This window comes from Vidua chalybeata, chromosome Z, assembly GCF_026979565.1.
Source record: "Vidua chalybeata isolate OUT-0048 chromosome Z, bVidCha1 merged haplotype, whole genome shotgun sequence".
NCBI lineage: Eukaryota > Metazoa > Chordata > Aves > Passeriformes > Viduidae > Vidua > Vidua chalybeata.
The window spans coordinates 7,289,809-7,308,868 of NC_071570.1; the positions used below are offsets into that span (position 1 = coordinate 7,289,809).

The 19,060-nt window shown below is 42.8% G+C and overlaps 1 protein-coding gene across 1 annotated transcript in view; it reads left to right on the forward strand.

Annotated features, from left to right (window-relative positions):
• CELF4 (CUGBP Elav-like family member 4) overlaps positions 1-19,060 on the forward strand; it is a 696,627-nt gene that overhangs the window by 620,349 nt on the left and 57,218 nt on the right. Inside the window, exons 7-8 of the mRNA XM_053932292.1 lie at positions 6,247-6,394; positions 11,175-11,324. Coding sequence (XP_053788267.1) covers positions 6,247-6,394; positions 11,175-11,324 — 298 coding nt within the window. The remainder of the gene's footprint in view (positions 1-6,246; positions 6,395-11,174; positions 11,325-19,060) is intronic.

The window sequence follows — 19,060 nt, forward strand, 5'->3', positions numbered from 1 at the left end:
TCCCTGCTGCTGCACACTGCCAACCCCCTCAGCCTCAACTTAAACAACTGTAGCCTTGATAGCAGCCATGGTCTCAGTCAAGCAACCAGTCCTGGGGTTCAGCAGCCATCTGGCCTCAGACACAGAGGCAAAAAAATGAGGAAGCAAAGGGAGTTCTCCACTGTGTGTGGTTTTCTATCCCTTTCTCATGTGCCACCTTCAGGCAGACCAGACAAAGCTTGGCACCAACTCTGTCTGCTGTTTCAGTGGCACAAAAAGTCACACCAGACCTACCTCACCTCTTTTGTATGCAGCTCAAGGCAAGTCAGATTTCATAGCTTCCTAAAGCTCCCAGAGCACCTACTCTAATTTATTTCAGGGTGGGTTTTTTGATTGTTTTAGGTTTTTTCTCTTCAGCAATATCTTCCCATACTCATTTAACTTCCCCTTTTATGGAGCAATTATTTATTTTATTTCACAAGTGTACGGGGCACCAGCCCTTTTCATTGTCAGGTTACTGTGGATCTACATCAGCTGGGTACTGACAGCTGTTTCTGCTGTCTAAGGCCAGGTTGAGGTATAGATCTGGATTCAGCCTGGAGAGAAGGAGAGCGATGCTACCTGGCACCACCTTTGATTTGCTGCCAGTCTAGGAAGAACCTGCAGGCACACTCTCCACTTCACAGAGCACAGCACACCTACTTGGGGTGACCAAGACCAAAATCACAAGCAGTGACAATCAAAACAGTCTGTGAATGGTGGTAGTATAGTCCTGACACAAATAAGCTACAGTTCCTGCAGGTCTTTCTTTGCATAAAAGGAGCAAGGAGTGTTTAGTGCCTGTCTCATGTCAGTGATGCCTCACCATGCAGAAGGGAAATGTGCACAGATCAAAAAAGGGTGAGGGAGATGGGAAAATGCAGAAGAGCAAAGCAAGAACAAAGGAAAGAGCCTTGGAAAGTGACAGATAGAGTATAAATTATTTAATTTTTAAATTATTTAAGATAAGATCAAAGTCATAAATCAAGTTTGCATAAAAAATGGGGTGGGACTGTTAGCCACAGTCTTCTGGCCAAACTCCAGCCATGGGACTGATTGCATCCTGCAGCAGGAGATAGGCATAGAGTTAGTGTGCAAAAACAGGCAGGCTGGGACAGAGACAACACAGGCAATGCTAACATTTGTTCTCTGGCCTGGACCAAGTCCTTTCTCAGTAAATCCCAGCTCTCCTCACTCTGAAAAGGTACAAATGGCTGCTGCTCCTGAACTGCAGACAATAACTGGAAAAAAAAAAAAAAAAAAAAAAAAATGGACTATCCAGCACAGCAGAGCTCTCAGACATCACCTTAGGTGGTCTCCTTGGGAAGTTAGGGCAGCAGTTACTACCCTGCTGACCATAAAACCATGGGTGCCCTGTTCTGCCTCCCTGTCCCTCTCCCATGGAGATGAAAGGATATTTCTGCTAAATTATCTAAGGTAGTGCTGACAGGAAGAATTGCTTTTTCCAATATTTCTTCAATTTGTACTGTGAAATTATTTTGGAGAGATACTTAAAAAAAAAATCAGCTAGCCCTATGAAATCAGGGAAAAATTATGGACTGTAGGCTGCCTTCTGGATATAATAGTTAATATATTTAAATTATCAAAATGGGACAGTAAATTTGGTAAATACTACCTGTTATGCAAATTATTTGCACTGATCTGTTCCAGAAGAGGAAGTTATTTTGAAGCCATAATACTTTTTAACAGGGATAATACCATATTTCTGACCACCAGCTCCCAGGTAATTCAGAAATAATGAACACTAAGATTTGGGCTCTAAATACAAATTTTTTAGGTCTTTTGTGGAGTTTTCCATAGTTCTCAGGAAGCTAGGAACCCAAGCTATTTTGTGTCAGACTTTGGAAAGACAGTAAGACATGAATCCAAGTGTTGCACATTTGCTTAGGTTTTTTTACTATCCTAATTATCCTAAATTTTATTTTCAAAGCAGAAATTTCTGTTTCCAAGAAAACATAAGTATGTAGGACAATTCTGATTTTTCTACCAATTATCTTCTGTTTGTTTCAAGGCTTGGAAAGTATTTTTAGATTTAACTCGCAATAGCCAGTTAGGTATAGCAGACATGAATTTGTCAATTACACAATTTTACCAAATATGAGTCATATTACTGCTTGATTGATTACATTACTTACCTCTTTGTATCACAGGGATACCATGAGGATTCATTAGCTAAGTCTGTATAGATCATTAGAGGTGGGAAGTGTGGGATGCTGTTACTACTTTTATTATTAGTATGATTATTATTGCTGAATGAAGAATATGAAAAATCAAGCAAAGCCTTGTGTAGTTCAGACACAAAGATAGAAAATAGCACTGGAAAAAAGGAGAAGGTCATCATATTGTTCAGAGTAAGACTGGAGGGCAATGATCACGCTATTTCAGAAAGATCTCATCAGAAATAATCTCCCTTTCTCCTCTTTCCCTTCTTCAGTTTCCCACACATTTCTTTTGGGGGATGGGGAAGGCAGGCTGTGCATGCTTTTCCTAATTCTAGCAGGATTTTTTTGCTCTGAGAAAGTTCCTTCATCCTCCATGCAATTGTCCCTCCTATAAGAAAAGGACATTATCTCCTGCCCTTGTGTACCATTGCAGCTTGAAGTAGGAAAAAGATGTGTGAGACAAAGCCTTACATGTGTCTCTATTGATCAGACAACACTGCCACCCTTCCCATGCTTTAGATGGCTTTTCCAGTGCCTCTCCACCTGTTTCCAGCACTAGGATGGTGACTGCAGGCTCCTATCTCTTGGGGTGCTGCCCAAGGGCAGGAACCAGTCTGGTAGCACCTCCTGGTCTCCTCAGAAGATAAATATTTGAGCAATAGAAAAGACAGCAGGAAAGAAGGAACAAATCTTTAAAATGGATGGGGAAAATCTCTAAATGCTGAGGCAAAGGTCATGCGAAGGAAGTAAGAGAAGCAAAAGGAAGTACGTCCTTTCAGCTAAGGGAGGGAAAAGCTCCTCTCTGTCCCCTTGGATCAGTCTGAGATAATAAGGCTGCTGCCTTCCTGATTAGTGCTCTGTAGCCCCAGCCCAGGCAGGGAAAATCTGCATTTCAAATGGCATATTTTAAAGTACACAATACCCAGGGGCCCTGCTGCTATTGATTTGCCTCTGGTGGGGTCACTGCCTCACTTTCTGCAGCTTTATTAACTGGGACCATACCCTGGGTCTCTTTCAAAGTGAAAGGAGAGTGGATGGGACATTTGTCTTCAGGGGGAGCTGGGGAAGGAGTGGGGTGACTTTCATTTGGAATGCCTTGGAGGTTTTAGAAGGATGACTGGTGACCCTTACAGGACTTGTTCTCCTTCTGTAAATTTCCCTAGAGCCATCCTGGGGGGGAAACAGGTAGGTCTTATGCAGTCAGCTTCTTTCAAGGTGACTGAGTTCCTGTCCTCCCACCCTTGTGGTGCCATTGCACTCAGCCAAGCTCTGACCATCAGCCACTGGGCTGGATAGGAGCCCCCCCTTCTCCCCCGCTAACCTTTGCCCCTGAGCACCTCCAAACAGTGTAGCATAGGCACAAATGGGATCTGTGACCTCAGAAGTTTGGCAGGAAATTTGTCAAGGGTTGAAACGTCCAGACATTCCTGGGCCTTGGTTGAGGCCACCTCTCCAGCCAAGGAAGCAAAGCCATCAGCTGGAGTAGACAGCTGTGCTCGGGTGTGGAATGCTCTACTCCTTCCAGCTCCAGGCGAACCCACTTTTACCCTATTGACTAGGTCTGAAGGCTGCAGAGAGGTCTGTGTCCTCTGGGTCATGATGTGAAGGGCTCATTTCAACATGCCAGAGGGGTTCCCAGGTCTCTAAGACATCTCAGAGAGTACATCCATGGAGCACTGAGTATAATAGATACTGGGTGACTGCTCTCTGCAGGAGCACCTCTGCTTTGTAGCAGAAGCACCTGATTTAGTTTCCCCCATCACAGGTTATGACCTTATTTTTACCGCATCAAAGTATGAAAACTGGTAAGAAAGTGTTAGAGGCTATAAAACTATTTATTAAAAATCTATAAAGCTACAAATATATTAAAAATATGCTTTAAAAAACAAAACAAAAAAAATCTTTAGGCATCACCCAGGTAAAAATACCTGGAACAGAAAATGAGATGTGAGTCAGCACACCTAGTGTTGGAGTCAATCCAGTGTTATGGATGGATGGATGGATGGATGGATGGATGGATGGATGGATGGATGGATGGATGGATTCTCCTTCCTCCTTTACTTCCTTGGCATACTTTCTAATATTGCCTGCTCAATACCTCTTCTGGAGAATAAACTCAAACCATGTCCAGGAACAAATGTACTCCTTAAAGGAGAATCAACATAGTGTATAATATGAAAGATTGTCTAATCACTCCATCAGTAATTGCAAAGAGCAAAATATCACTAATTAAAATGTAAAAGTACCTTGTGCAGGGTAAAATAAAATAGGGTAATTAACTATCAAAGGGAAAGCCATCACTTTGCCACCAATCTTCATTAGGCTTTGAAAAAAAATACTCAAATCCTGTACAACACATTTCACCTGTAGATCTGACAATGTGTAGAGTCAGGTATCCTGTGTTACATTTTATTGCTGGAGAAATCAAGGCCAGTTTACTTAACTTGTGCATAGTTGTTCAGCAGGTTGTTGTCAGAGCACCCCTTACTTTGGACTGTTTATGGATGGTGACAAGGAAAGTTTCAGCATTTGAATGTGTGCACTGATTTCAGGGTTTTGTTTTAGTGTAAATGTGTAAGAACAGTTAATTTAGCTGATATTTCAATATTAGCGAACAGAAGGGAACAGTCTGTTCCTTGCCATGGCTTCTGAGGTCTGTTTAATTCTGAGAAGCATGTCCCATGTGCTTACGAAACAGCATAAGAGGGTGATTTCCTGATGGGAGAGAGAGTGAAATCTGAGAGAGCAGTGAAACAGAGTTACTCCATTTTTGGAGACAGCAAAGACATGAGTCATTTCTAAAATCACCACAGAAAAACATTTCTCTTTTCCACTATTATCATCAAGTCACAGATTACCAGAGGCTAGGGAAAGTGCAGAGTGAGATTTCCCAAACTTTCTGCACACTTCTTTCCCCCACACCTTCTCTTAGCACCCAGAACTTGTCACAGCTGAGGGTTGGATACTCAGACATTCCTGCCCTGTCTGGCTCTTTGTACAGCACCAGGGAAGGAGACAAGAAGCAGCTTCCACCAAACTGTCTTATCCTTCACACCAGGACCATTTTAAAATCTCTCTCCAGCCATACTGTACACATGAACTGCACCAGCTGTGTGCTGGACTCTGAGTGTAACATAATGATAACAAAACCTTGTTTTAATGAAAGAAGTGTTTCCAGGATTCATAAACATTCACCAGCATTCTGGTCTAAAATTTTCAGCCCCAAATTCCTGAAAATGCAGCCTGGGTTCCTTATTTCTGACTTTTGTCGGTGCCCTGAAAGAAGCAGCATTTTAACTTTCTATAAAAAATTAACTTTGAGAAGGTCAACCCAGATCAGAACCACAGGGAAGGGGTTTCCTTATTAGACAAATCTAATCTTGCTAAAACAGGGGAGCTCCCTTCTCTTGTACAGCATTTCTGGGGGTCTCTGATAGTGTTGGAAATCAGTACTATGATCTGATTAGAAGTTTTGGTTATGGTTTTGCTCAGTACCCAGCTGAAGCCTCCTAGCAGCACCAGAGAAAGTAATTTTTGTCACTGACAGGTGGAAAAAAAACAGATTATCCCTAGAGAACTAGTCTAAATTTCTGCTTTGGAGAAAGAATCCCCTTTTCCTACATACACTGGTCTCCCACCAGTAATCTCCAGGCTTTTCCAGAATTTTGATATAAGCAATGTAAGCCACGAAACCGCTCTGCTCAGGTATATTGCGTTTTGTCTTTATGAAGACTTTTATCTGCCTTTCTGACCAGAGAAGTACCAAGGAGCTGGTGGGCTGAGTGCAGGTCACAGGACACCTCCACACTAGGGAACACATGGTGGGTTGGGGACCATAATGACCCCAAACTGCAAAGGTGCCCTTTGCTTCCAGCCCGTGTAGCGAGAAGAATGACCAAGCCGGGGGGGGGCGCAGGGGTGCTGTGCTGACACCCCAAAACATCGGGACGCATCCCACCCTCACCGGGTGCTCTCCTGGTGCTGGTGCCACAGGCTGCCCCGCCAGTGACCGCGTGATATTTTTTCCCTGCTCTCTTTGTTCCAGCTGATGCAGCAGCAAGCGGCGATCATGGCGTCGGTGGCGCAGGGTGGATACCTGAACCCCATGGCCGCCTTCGCTGCGGCCCAGATGCAGCAGATGGCGGCTCTGAACATGAACGGCCTGGCAGCCGCCCCCATGACTCCAACCTCAGGTAAGGGGACGGCGGGCTGGAGAGGGCAAAGGGCAGGGAAATCGGGCCACAAGCCACAGGACACCTGGCAGGATTTGTTGGCTCTTTAGCCAGGTGAGGATCAGGCTCTCCTCCCAGGTAACAAGTGAAAGGACCAGAGGAAAGGGTCTCAAGAGGTACCAGGGGAGAAACTCCCCCGAACTCTAGAAAAAGTTTCTTTCCCAAAATGGTTGTCAAACATTGTAACAGGCTGCCCAGGGCAGTGAACCAGTGTCCATCCCTGGAGTTATTTAAAAGGAATGTAGATGTGGAACTTAGGGACATGGCTTAGTGGCAGGCTTGGCACTGCTGTGTTAATGGCTGAACTCAATGATCTTAGAGGTCTTTGAGAACATTAACTGTTCTGTGTTGAGAACATTAACTGTTTTGTGTTTCTATGACATTTCTCAGTCTAATCCCATACAAAACTTCTCTTTAGCTCTAAGAACCCTCCAAATATCACAAAACATGCCACAGTGACCTACACTGGTTTATTGGGGCAGATATGTTCCAAGGGGTCAGTGCTGGTGCTATCACAGCCAGGCTGTCTCAAAGATTAGCAAAATAGGGCTGTGGTGAGATGGAATATCATTAACAAGATGATTTTTTTCCTTGGGACACATAAGCATTTCCCACTGTTGTGAAATTGGATAGAGGGTACTCAAGGAAGGTATCTGGTGCTACCTGGAATACGAGGGGGTTTCTGGCTGCAGGAACAGAGACAGCTAGCCAGTGAAGGGCTCCCAGGATCTGGTTAGACTGTAAAAAGCCCATTCTAGGAGTTGCAGTATGTGGTTCAGCAGGCAGAGAAATAAACTGAGACAGGAAAAGGACTGTCTTCCTTGGGACTTGAAGAACATAAGTACCATTTGGGCAGGAACAGGTCAAGCTCTGGTAGTCCTGGACTGACACGTGGCCTAACAGCAGGGAGGTAGGGAAGCAGGAAAAGTGGGGCCAAATCTTGAAAGAAGTCAGGATTTGGTAAGTTTTTCAATATACTAGAGTCTGGCAGGGAGGAAGAGGACTCAAAGGCACGTCTTGAAAAGACCGTTTGTAATAGAATATCACAAGGGAATGGGGAGAGAAGGGAGAGTAAGAAAGACAGATTTCATTCCACAAGACTTTGTGGAGACCCAAGGAAAATCACTTGACTCAAAAATCTTATACTGCACATTTCAAAATATATGTTTACACAATGATAAATGTATAAACAAAAAGTCGATGGAGCTACTGCAAATCCAAATAAAAAAGTGGCTTAATTATATGTGCACCCTTTAAACCCACTGCTGGCAAGATTATCATATTTGCATTAGCTAGATTTGTTTCGTGTTGGTGGGAGCAGAGAGAACATCAAACAAAGACTGCCTGGAATTCAAATATTGTCAGGGTCTGGAAAGCTGAATCCAGGCAGTAGTTTGCAATGGACCCAACACAAAGGAGCACAAGCTCTTTTGAATATACATAAGTATATTCTTGAAAAGAGTTCATTCTGTGTCATGGGCATGAGAACACCTGTACAACAGCCAAGTTCTGTGCCCACCAGGATCTCCAGCACATGAAAAACATTCCAGTTCTTTTTTGGTGTAATCATTTGCTCTTCTGCTATGACCAGTGCCTTTCAGAGTCATAGAATCATGCAGTTTAGGTTGTAAAGACCTTTAAGATCATCAAGGCTAACCATTAACTCAGAACTGTCAAGCCCACCACTAAACCATATCCTTCAACCCCATATCACTGTGTCTTTAAAATACATCCAGGGATGGAAACTCCACCATTTCCCTGGGCAGCCTATTCCAGTGTTTGACAGGATGAGGGGACTGTTAAACTCTCACTGTTACAATAGAGGAGAGGAAACTCATGTTTTTTGCATGCTTTCTGGATCACCCATGACTGGTCATTATTGAAAATAAGATGCTGGTTTAGATGATCCCTTGATGTCTTTCACGGCAGACGATTTTGCACTCTCCTAATGACATATTTTCAATCACAGAGCCTATTCACTTTGGCATTATTTCAGATTTACCTTGAATGAGTAGCTTCCTTCATGAAAAACCTCTGTGGCGGGTTGTGGAAATGTCCATTGACAATTATTCCTTAGGAGAAACGTTTAGACTTTGAAATTACTCCTTGTATTACTACAACACTCACAAAGCATGTGATAAGATGCATAGAAAATGTTTCACATAATGTCTGAGCAAGCAAGCCTACAACACTAGCAGCAATTTCTGAGTAGCCAGGAGATATCTGAAGCCTAACATTAATTCTCCTGCTGGCTTTTGTTAGCATTCAGAAAGCCAAATGGAAAATGATCATTCTGCTTCATAGCAGGATTTCTAGTCATTGAAGTATATCTTTTTTCTGCCTTGGAAGGAAAATGAAATATTTCAAAGTTCTCGGGAAAAAAAAAAAAAAAAAAAAAAAACAGGCACTAGAAAAAGTGTTTGGAACATTGGAATAAAAAAATAGAAAGGAAGTGGTTTGATCTTCCTGAAGCAAAAGAAAACTTGTGCCAGGAAAAAGGGTTCTGGTAACCCAGAAGTCCTAGAGGCTTAGGAGGTATTGGCTCAGCGCAGTGCCTCTGTGCTGGTTTCCTCTGTGTCCCACCTCTAGGAGACTGGATTCCTGAGAATAAGACCATAAATTCATTCAATCCCATGGGACCTAGGGGATCAGAGTTTTGGATCCAGGCAAATCTAATAGATGAGAGACAGTATCCATCTCACCTGGCTTTAACCATACAAAACTTAGACATCTCATTTGAACTGTAGTCAATGGAGTGCAATAAACACTCCCTATGGGTAATTCAGACCAAGAAAATTTTAACTCTGTTTGCTGTCATTTTAACAGTCTTCCATCAAGGGTCAGGTTTATCTCACACAACATTCCATAATTATGAGGCAATTAATTTGACATTTCTGAGAGCTTGGTCCAGGTTTTACATTTCTCCCATCACTGCGAAAATCTGGATGAAAAGTGGGTCTGGCAGTGGGTCTGCTACTCTGTTACCTGCAGAGAGGGGCTAGAAAAGAAATTTTATATAGGCTTTCTTCCTTCTTCTTCCTTTCCCTTCCTCCCTCCCTCCCTCCCTCTCTCTCTCTCTCGCCTTCTTGTAAATCTGCACCTGGTGTGGCTACAGCAAGAGATCTCAAACGAGGGATGAAATCCACAACTGGCATGCACCACCACCATTTGTTTTCCACGGTGGCATTATGCCAGTTTTACTCTAGCTACAGATCTGCCCTCTCCAGGGGGGGTCTTTATATGAAGAAAATTGAAGAATTCCAATAAATATGCCTAAACTTCCTTAGACATGCACAAAATAGCAAGCACAAATCCCTTGCTACAATTTTAGAAAAAAAAATTATTTACATTTTCTATGCAAATAAAGGAGAGATCCAGAAAAGCAACTGAAATTTTAAGTAGCCTTTGTGATTTGGAAGCTGATGGCATATGCTAAGAGCATTGCCTTTGGACTTCAGTTGCCACTGCTGGCTCCCTGTACCTCCACAGAGGACATTTTTAAAGGCCAACACCATTTAAATAAGAAAAGGAGAAGCAGCAGCTTGTCTGTCCAGGGTATAAGAAATGAGCTGAAGTACTGCCTTATTTTTTTTTGGGCTACACAAATCTGAACATATTAAAATATCTCATGCATCTGTAGCAGCTTTCTTAAAGCACCAACACAGATTTAAGCAGTGGTTAAAGGGTGTTATTGGACTAACCCATCATGGAATGCTGCAATGGTGAAGAAAATATCTGCAATTGGTTTAAAAGAGAGGTTACTGCAAAAAATTGTGCTTTCAATCAGTAGTATACCCTGATGCAGAAAGATATTGTTGACGATAAGGTAGTTTAACTTCCCTTGCACACCTAGCACGAGAAAAATATGATTTCAGGCTCATTGAAAACTCATTTTTGGTCCCTGAAATCATCCTGAACTTGTTGCAAGAAGAACAGACTGTCCAGTCATTTTACACATACATAGGAGTAAGACAGTGAGGGAGCAGACGGATTTAATTCTCTCCCAGAAATTTAAGAATTCTCTACCAGTGGGTGACAAGATCCCACTCAGAACATAAAGACAAATTCGTTCTTCTGAAATAGCATCATTAGTCTCCCACAGGATGCATCTGGGAAGAAGAAAAGAATAAGATTCCATGAAAGGAACAAATTTAGTCCAAATTTTGCCCCCATTCATTGGGAGATACCTGTTAAAACAGTATGAAGTCAAGTTTGGACCAAACAGTAACATTAAAAAATGTATCACTGGCTACCTTTAGGCTACAAATAAACTTGACAAGTCTTTTAAGGATCCCTAGTGCTGAGAAAGTTCAGAATGAGTTTGCACATGAAAGGCGTATTCATGAGAGAGTGCAGACAGAGCAGTCCTGGAAATCAGTACACCCACAGAGATCCAAAGAGAATCTGATAGGAACTGCTGCAGAAAGCTGGGGTTGAGAGTTTTTGGACATTTTTCAAGCTTGTCTTGAGCACTTTCTGAACAGGGAGGAACTGCAAGCAGTCCATTTATTTGCTCAACAGCTTGGGAGCTTTCTCATTTCTCAGGTGTTTTTTTGATTTGTTTGTTTTTTGTGATTTTTTGTTTGTTTTTTTTGTTGTTGTTTGTTTGTTTGTTTGTTTGTTTGTGTTTGTTTTTGTTTTTGAGGGCAGCGGTCACAGCTGTTGTGTCAGCAGTTTTTCTCCAGAAACTTGTTGTCTCCAGTACTCACCAGCTCTGCCCTTGTGTCCTCCTCAATTTCAGGTGGAAGCACACCTCCTGGAATAACTGCACCAGCTGTGCCTAGCATCCCATCTCCAATTGGGGTGAATGGTTTCACTGGCCTCCCGCCGCAGGCTAATGGGCAGCCAGCCGCTGAAGCCGTGTTTGCTAATGGCATTCACCCTTATCCAGGTAAGCCAGACTAATCCTGTGCCCACAGCCTCTTGCTTCAGTCCTAGGAATACTAGGACAAAACCCAACAAAAGCCTGTTGCATAGGTTAAGAAGGGTTATACCCCAGACCACCAGGGCTCATTATAGCATTGGTGTATTGTGTCTTATGCAGCTACAGTGTTAAACAGTTCAATCTGGATGATAAACATCAAGGGCATGTTGGAGGTGGAAAAACTGTGTACTGAATATTTGAGTGCTCATCTGCTGGATAGCATGTCTGGTGAATACCATCAGGACAACCAGCATGTTTTGCTTCAGCTGAAAATTGACCTGACTCCCGAGCAGTTCATGCTGGCAGATCCCCTTGCAGTGCTCCCAAGGGTCTTGCTTCTGGTTAGCCTTGAAGGAGCTGTGCTAAGCCTGTTTGCACCCAGCACTGATATCTCCTGCTGGAATTCCCCTGCAGCCAGATGGCTCTGGGAGGGTGATTTGAAGGGTCCACGTGCCCGCTGACCCAAGCGGCTTCCTGTGTGCAGGGAGCAGGTGTTGACCTCCAAAATGCCCACTGCACACAAATCCTGCTGCCTTACCAGGCCTGGAGAGCGAAGCTGCATTAATATAGCCTCTGAATGGGCTCAGGGTCACCCTTTGGTGGCACATTGCTGGAGAACTGCTGCTGGGATTCACACTGTGCCTAGCTCGAAGATGCCAGCACTACAGAAGTGATTTTGCAAGCACTGGCAGTCAGAGATGAATGAGGGAGGTTAAAGGATCCATACCTGCCCCTATACCTCTATTTACAAATATACATACAGTCTAAATCTGTAATTACCAATTACCATTCCTTAATGTGCACCTACACTTTTTCAGCATCCTCAAGACTTGAGATAGCTCTCTCCGCCAATACACTTCCTCTAGAAAGTCATTTTATACCATTCCTGTACACATACTAATGGTAACAATCATAGCAATAAAAATCTTAGTAAATGTTACTAATTGATCCTAATCACCAGCTGGCAAAGGAATATTTTACCCTGGGGAACTGATAGATTGATCTAGTCTTTTAGGATATCAAATACTGAGTTCAATGTTCCAGCCAAAAAACCCCAAAAAACTCTAAGAAAAAATAATTCTTTCAATCTTAGCCAGTCCTGAAAACTCAGAGGATTTATCATCACAGGGGACTTTATTAGCTACAAGGAAAAATACCATATAGTATAGAAATACCAAAGTCTTACCTAGGTATTGACAAATAATTATCCTCCTCCCAAAAAACACTTTGCAAACACGGGCTTTGAGTTCAGCTCTAAGCAGAATTAAAATCAAGGGACTTACTGTACTCAAAATTAGGTGCACATATATATTTCGTAGCAATGTAAGGACAGGGGAGATTTTGGAGTCATCAGAAGACTGCAGAGAGCCCTTAGTATGTTCAGTGAGTTCAACCACAACACTGAGAAAGCATTCTGTCTTTAAGGTTATATAAACATGGCCATCTTGTTCTCCTGTCCATTCATTTCAGTTTTCCTGTTTGCCAGTCAATCATTTCTCTGTTTATTCATCCACTTCTATGTATGTCTGTCCTTTTTTCCTGGTTTATTTAGATCCCTTTAGCCAATTTCAATTATCCATTACTGTGGGTACCGAGAAAATATGTTCTCTCTAGGTGAATCTTAATGGCTTGAGCTTTTGTAACTATCCCCAACTATCCCCATAATTAAAGAATATCTCAGTTAGGTATTTCATCCATGGTTATATGAAAGTCAATGTCCTTAATCTGATTCTCTCTGAATTTCGGAGAGATTTGCTCAGGCAGTAATTCACAGTAAGTCCCTCCACAAACACCAACAGGCTGACACACAGAAAGGTGACAGTCATCCTGCCCCTCTTTGCTGCAGACAGAGAGACTCCCTTCTGCCAGTAGAGCTGACATGCAAACATTCTGAGCAGTGTAAAGTTTGGATTTATCTCAGGGTAACTTCAGCAATATATTTGTCTTTCTCATTGCTCAGCTTCCCCATAATGTGGTGACACCTTAAGTTATACCAGAGGTATAAAGGGAACAGTGGCAGGTCAAGCACCCTCCTCTCATTATGCTTTTGTCTGTCCCTGAAATGCTGAAAGCAAGTCCACATAGCTTACATGATACATTTGCTCCATCTAATTGTGTTCCTTCTCATGAGCATTTATGCACTCTCCAAACCTCTCCTCCTTGCCACAGGCTTTATTCAGTCCTGGAGCTTAGCAGCATGAAAAATAAAAGGATTAGACATTTATATGGGTAATGAGAACATCCACAGCCATATTAGACTGGATAAAAATGTAGATAGGACACAAAACTTCATGTTTTATGATATAAGCCAGCCACTAATTGCTTGGGGTTAGAAAGAAATTTTCATCACTGGGCAGCTTGTTCCATCATTATGGGATTTTTCTCACTCTCCTCTATTGCATCTCTTACTGCTCTGTGGTTCTGCATGGCTCTGTCCCTAAATGCAAGGGTAGAAATAAAATACTACAGCTGAGCAGGCAATTGCACTAACACTATAGACAAAGGAAGATCATGACAGTCCCCATCCAAAGCCAGCATCTTCCAAACAACTTTCTTTTATGGTGTATCTCTCATTCTGAAAGTGGCTAAGACTGCTGCTGTATTATGTACATAATCATAGTCTTGCTATGATTATGACTTGCCATATATTGCTTAAATCCTGAATATTGCTTTCAGATGCTCCTTCATACTCCACAAAAAAACCTCAAATGTGGGTTCACACTATTACAGCCTGTAGCAGAATGTTCTTTGTTGCCTGAAAATAGCAAAACTGGACAATGAACACCTCTAGAGGCATGACATCCATATCATTCAGACCCTAATAAATTCCATTAATTGTGCAGTTTATCTACAGGTTCACCTTTTTGATCAGTCATATTATTTTTGCTGCTGCATCCAAAGGACTCCAGAATACCACAGTCTTTATAAAAACAAGTGCATATTACATAATTGTATTTAGTCTGTAATTCCACACTTTTTTCTTCTGTCTTCCCCTGTGCTCTGTTTTCATGATTCCCTTTGACTGGAGAAGGGATGTACATGGTGTCATTTCAGTCAGATTACCAAACCATCCATGCCTTTGTGGCAAAGGGCAGAATACTTTGAACATCCCTACTCACCAGGGCTTTGATCACAGCCCCTGTCCCTACAGGAATTAGCTTTCTCTGTTAATCTGGTCAGGCTATGGATCCATGCATGGCACTAGAAAACCATTCCTAGCAGTCATAACCTTTGCAAGCCAAGGTCTCACCTTCTCCAAGATCAGACAGTACATAATGCCTCAGTGCACTTTTTGCCACAGAGTGAATAACAAGGCAATAAGTATTCCCTCTTCCACTAGTCTGAGCCCCTTTGGAGATTTGACCTTTTTGTGTATTAATTCCTGCCCTTTAATCTTTCAGTTTGCAGACCTATTGAACGTGGCAATGTGTCACAATATATAGTGAGGACAAAGAGCATAATCTGTTGTGCCATGATCTTGTGAGTCACTTTGCAGCAGCACAAGAGCGTTTGCCATTTCCACATTAGTCACAGTAGCAGGGATTGCACTCTTCTGCCAAAGCTTCTTAGCCACCCAGAGCCCAGAGCCTCCCTTGTAACCATGTGTGATGTACAGTAACAGTAGGCACCATCTGCACTGGCTTCTGCTGTGTCTCACATCATCAGAATTCTGCTCTCTGCTAACAGGTCCTACCCTGCTGAATTGCATTGTGAGGAAATAGACAAAATTCTCACTCCAAAGATAATGTCTCTTTGGTAAGAGAAGGGGATCGAGAGATGAGAAAATTGGGAGACCAAAGGGTAGCAAAGAAAGAGAGAGAAGGGACTGGCTGTCAAAAGATCAGTGAAATGAGAGAACTGGAAGAAGGAACAAAGCAGAGCTCCCGGAAATCTGAAGACTGCTCCATAATCTTCTGTCCAGTGATGTGCCCAGAAAGAAGGGGAAATATACCACATAGCATCTCACACCTTCTTACTGCTCCTGGGCCAAAGGATGTCCAACTTGACCAGAGCCAAGGATGGCCCAGCAGTTTGGCAGCTTTGTGGAGGCTTAGATGGGGAATAATTTAATGAGTGCTGAGTTCTTCAGCTTCCTCACAAGGGGGAGCAGAGGGGCAGGCAATGATCTCTGGTGATCAGTAACAGAACCTGAGGGAATGGTCTGAAGTTGTGTCAGAGGAAATTAAATTTGGATATCAGCGAAAGGTTATTCAACCAGAGGGTGGTTGGGCACTGCAACAGACTCCCTAAGAAAACAGTCCTAGCACCAAGCCTGACAGGTTCAATAAGCATTTGGACAATGCTCTCAGGCACATGGTGTGACTCTTGGGGTTCCTCTGTGCCGGATTTTGATGATCCTTATGGATCCCTTCCTAATCAGGATATTCTATGATTCTGATTAAGAGCATTTGGTCTGGATTTATGTTGCTGAGGAAAAAAAAGCTAAGTCCCCTCAGTTCCTTGTTATCTATTAAAAGTGTGTCACCTCATTTATTATTTTCAGGCACACTGTGGTTCTGTTTCTGACTGCTCACCACTTCCAGGTCTGGTTCTATCTTCCCACTCTGCAGACCCAGTAGAAGTTTCTCCACCACCACTCCCCTTTAGCACACAGTACATCTGGGCTAGCAAGACAGCAATCTCCACTTCATACCCTGTTCAGGGTCCAGCCCTCTCTGTTGAGGACTAGCTGTCAGTACAAACAGGCAGCCAAGCTTTTATGCCCACATTTTTCCAAGTCAGCACTGAGACAGGTAGTAAAAGTGTGCCTCACAGGGGAATTCCTGTTCTGTAGCAACTCGTGACTTTGTAACTGAACCAAGACCATCAAGTCATTTCCCTTGGCTCAACAAAAAGTTATCAGGAACCAATTTCACCCACTGCCAGCACAGCCAGCATTCAGACCCCATCTGTAATTATTATCATTACCCAAGTTAATTTTGCAGTTTGTCACTTAACAGTGCTGCTGATGGACAGGCTGCTGCTCCAGACCAGTGAGTCCAGTACCAGTCCTGACCACGGCAGGCACCATCCAGTGGCACTGGGCAAGAGCAGGGCTTCACTAGTGCAAGGAAGGACTGACTTGACACACCCCAATGTCTACCCCGATATTTCAGGCCTGAAAGGTGTTAGACAAGAAGAGTTTAGAGAGGTCGTGAATCAGGAGAAGAAAAAAAGTGACCTGCCTGCACCTGTAGATGGTCCAGGATGAAAAACAAACACCACAGCATTTGGTCCAGACATACACTACTGCCTAGAAATGTACCTGGCTCAGATACCCTGAGGCAAAATTCCTCACTACAGGAAATCTTTGGTTCTGTATTGTTTGACCACCCTAAATCTCCAGGTGAGAGCTTTCCTGTTCATATTTTGTATCAGCAGTTCCAAAACTGCAACAGTGAGCGCCTGAGGCATCATTATGACTAGGAAGCATTTATTTGACCCATTTGTAACAATCTGCCATGTGCCATAAACCACACTTTATTGGTAAAATAAACAAGTGAAGGAATGCACTCATTAAAAATATAATAACAAGTTGCCATCTTCAACTGTAGTCTAAACCACTTTAAGGATGCCATGTACTTCCAATGACCGTGCTGCAGCTGTAATGAATGAGGTTGTTTGAGGCAGTTGTGTGAGCCTTTCCAGAGCAAAAGTATTTTCTCCTCTGATCTGGAAGAAGGTGTAAACACAAATCAGACTCTGTGCTGATGTCTTCAGTAGGATCTGTGTGAGTTACGACCTCGAGCTTTATTTTTAAAACTTACTTAAACTAAGCTCCCCCAAAATACAGACTTCAGAGTGCCTTAAGAGCTATTAAAACCTGACCCTGACTTATGTGAATATGGCCTTTGGCAAAGACAGAGAAGTCTGGTCCTTGATTTTGTCACCTTGACTAGCCATGTCCACCTGTCTGCCCGTTTGAGTCATCTGTGTCTTTCTTGCTTTGTTATCTGGAAGCTCTTCATTGCCAGACATGTCTCCTATCATGTTTTCACTCAGCATCTATCTCAGAAGGAATCTGATTAGGGCTGGGGCTTGGAGGTGGGACTATTAAGAGAATAATAAAGATAATCCTGGTTTCCATGATTGGACTATATGAATTTTATAGAAGGTCCATATGTTGTCCCAAATGAGCACATACAATAGCTGGGGATGCTACCAAAAGGACTTTTTCCTACTAACAGGGTGAAGCAGAGGTTACAAAACCCTTGGATTTCTGTGCTCTTTTGATGTGTAGGGGAAGAGACAGAGGGACAGCATGTCTTCAACTGAGTGGTGTCCACCCCTAAATGGCAAAACGAGACCATAAAACAAAGGATCAGCCTCTGTTTTCTGCCAGATCAGCACATTCTTTCTGTTATTGCAGTTATTGTTGTGTCTGAATACCTAATTAATTACAACAGTAAGCGCTAGCTTCTTTAATCACAGCATCAGCTGTCCTAATCAATCTTAATAATATGGAATCTGTACTATGGCACCCATGAATTTTAATCTACATAAATTTCTTAAGACCTCTCGCAAGCTTGTTGTATGAAATGATATAATTATGGATATAGATTAGGGCTGTAGAGAGTGATTTAAATTGGATTTAAGGAGAAGGTGAATAGAGCCCTCCCACTCAGTTATTTATTTATTTTAATCCTGGCCTTCACATAGATTTTTTTTTTCTATCATTATGTTATTACCCCCCCACACTGACTGAAGAGCACTGCCTCTCTTTGATTGCCCTCCTCCCCCATCCACCTTTCCAAAGGGGTTCGTGGCCAAGCTGCAGCTCCTGAGAGAGGTGTCCTCACCTCGAGGACAGTGAGAGGAAGGAATGAATAGGTGGGGCAGAGCACAGAGCTGAGGATCCAGCTCATAACATGCTGTTTCAGACCTAAATAGGAAGCATCTGTGCAAAATAGACTGAAATAGATGGAACTGAGCATGTCAGTCATGGAATGCACAGGTAATCTGAAGCAAGGAGCAGAGAGAATATCACATAGGAGTAAGATCAGTCCTTCCACCGAATTGAAATCACAAAGCATCTTAGGGGCTGAAAATGTGCCAGGCTCTGCTTTTGTCTTTCAGAAGCACTGGACTCCTCTGTTTCAGAGAGGAGACCACTTTGGCTTTCTCTTACCTCAGCTGGGACAAGGAGGCTGTCCTGTAGTCCACTGAGGGCATTTGAACGCCTCTTTTGCTGGCTCAGGCTGTAACCATCATCCTTTTTCCTCACCAGCCCACTCACTTCTATATAGATCCTCCTGATTTACACCCCTGAATACCACAGAAGACTCCAGCCCTCTGTCTCCTACAACCAATTTCACTTGGGGCACCCATATAGCAGCTTGTCTTGGACAGACACTGGAGTCAGGCTACTGACACCTCAGGAAGTATTCTTTATAGAATATCACTTCAACCAATTTTATTTATTTTTAACAACGTGCTTCATTCTGCCACCTCCATCCATTCATTCTCTGACAAAAGCTAAATGTCAGGCCCAACACTAACTGAAAGCCCCTTTAAAAAGTTGGATTTCAATCTAGAGATATATCAGGAGTAAGAAAGTTTCCTGGTGTTAATTTTAAAGCACTTGTATTTCATGCTGACTTGGGAAATCATCCTCAGTTTTTGGCATCAGGCAGAGGATTTGGAAAGTGACATTAACGGATCTACTTTCTTTGAAGGACTTGGGAGTTATTTCTTGACTTCTG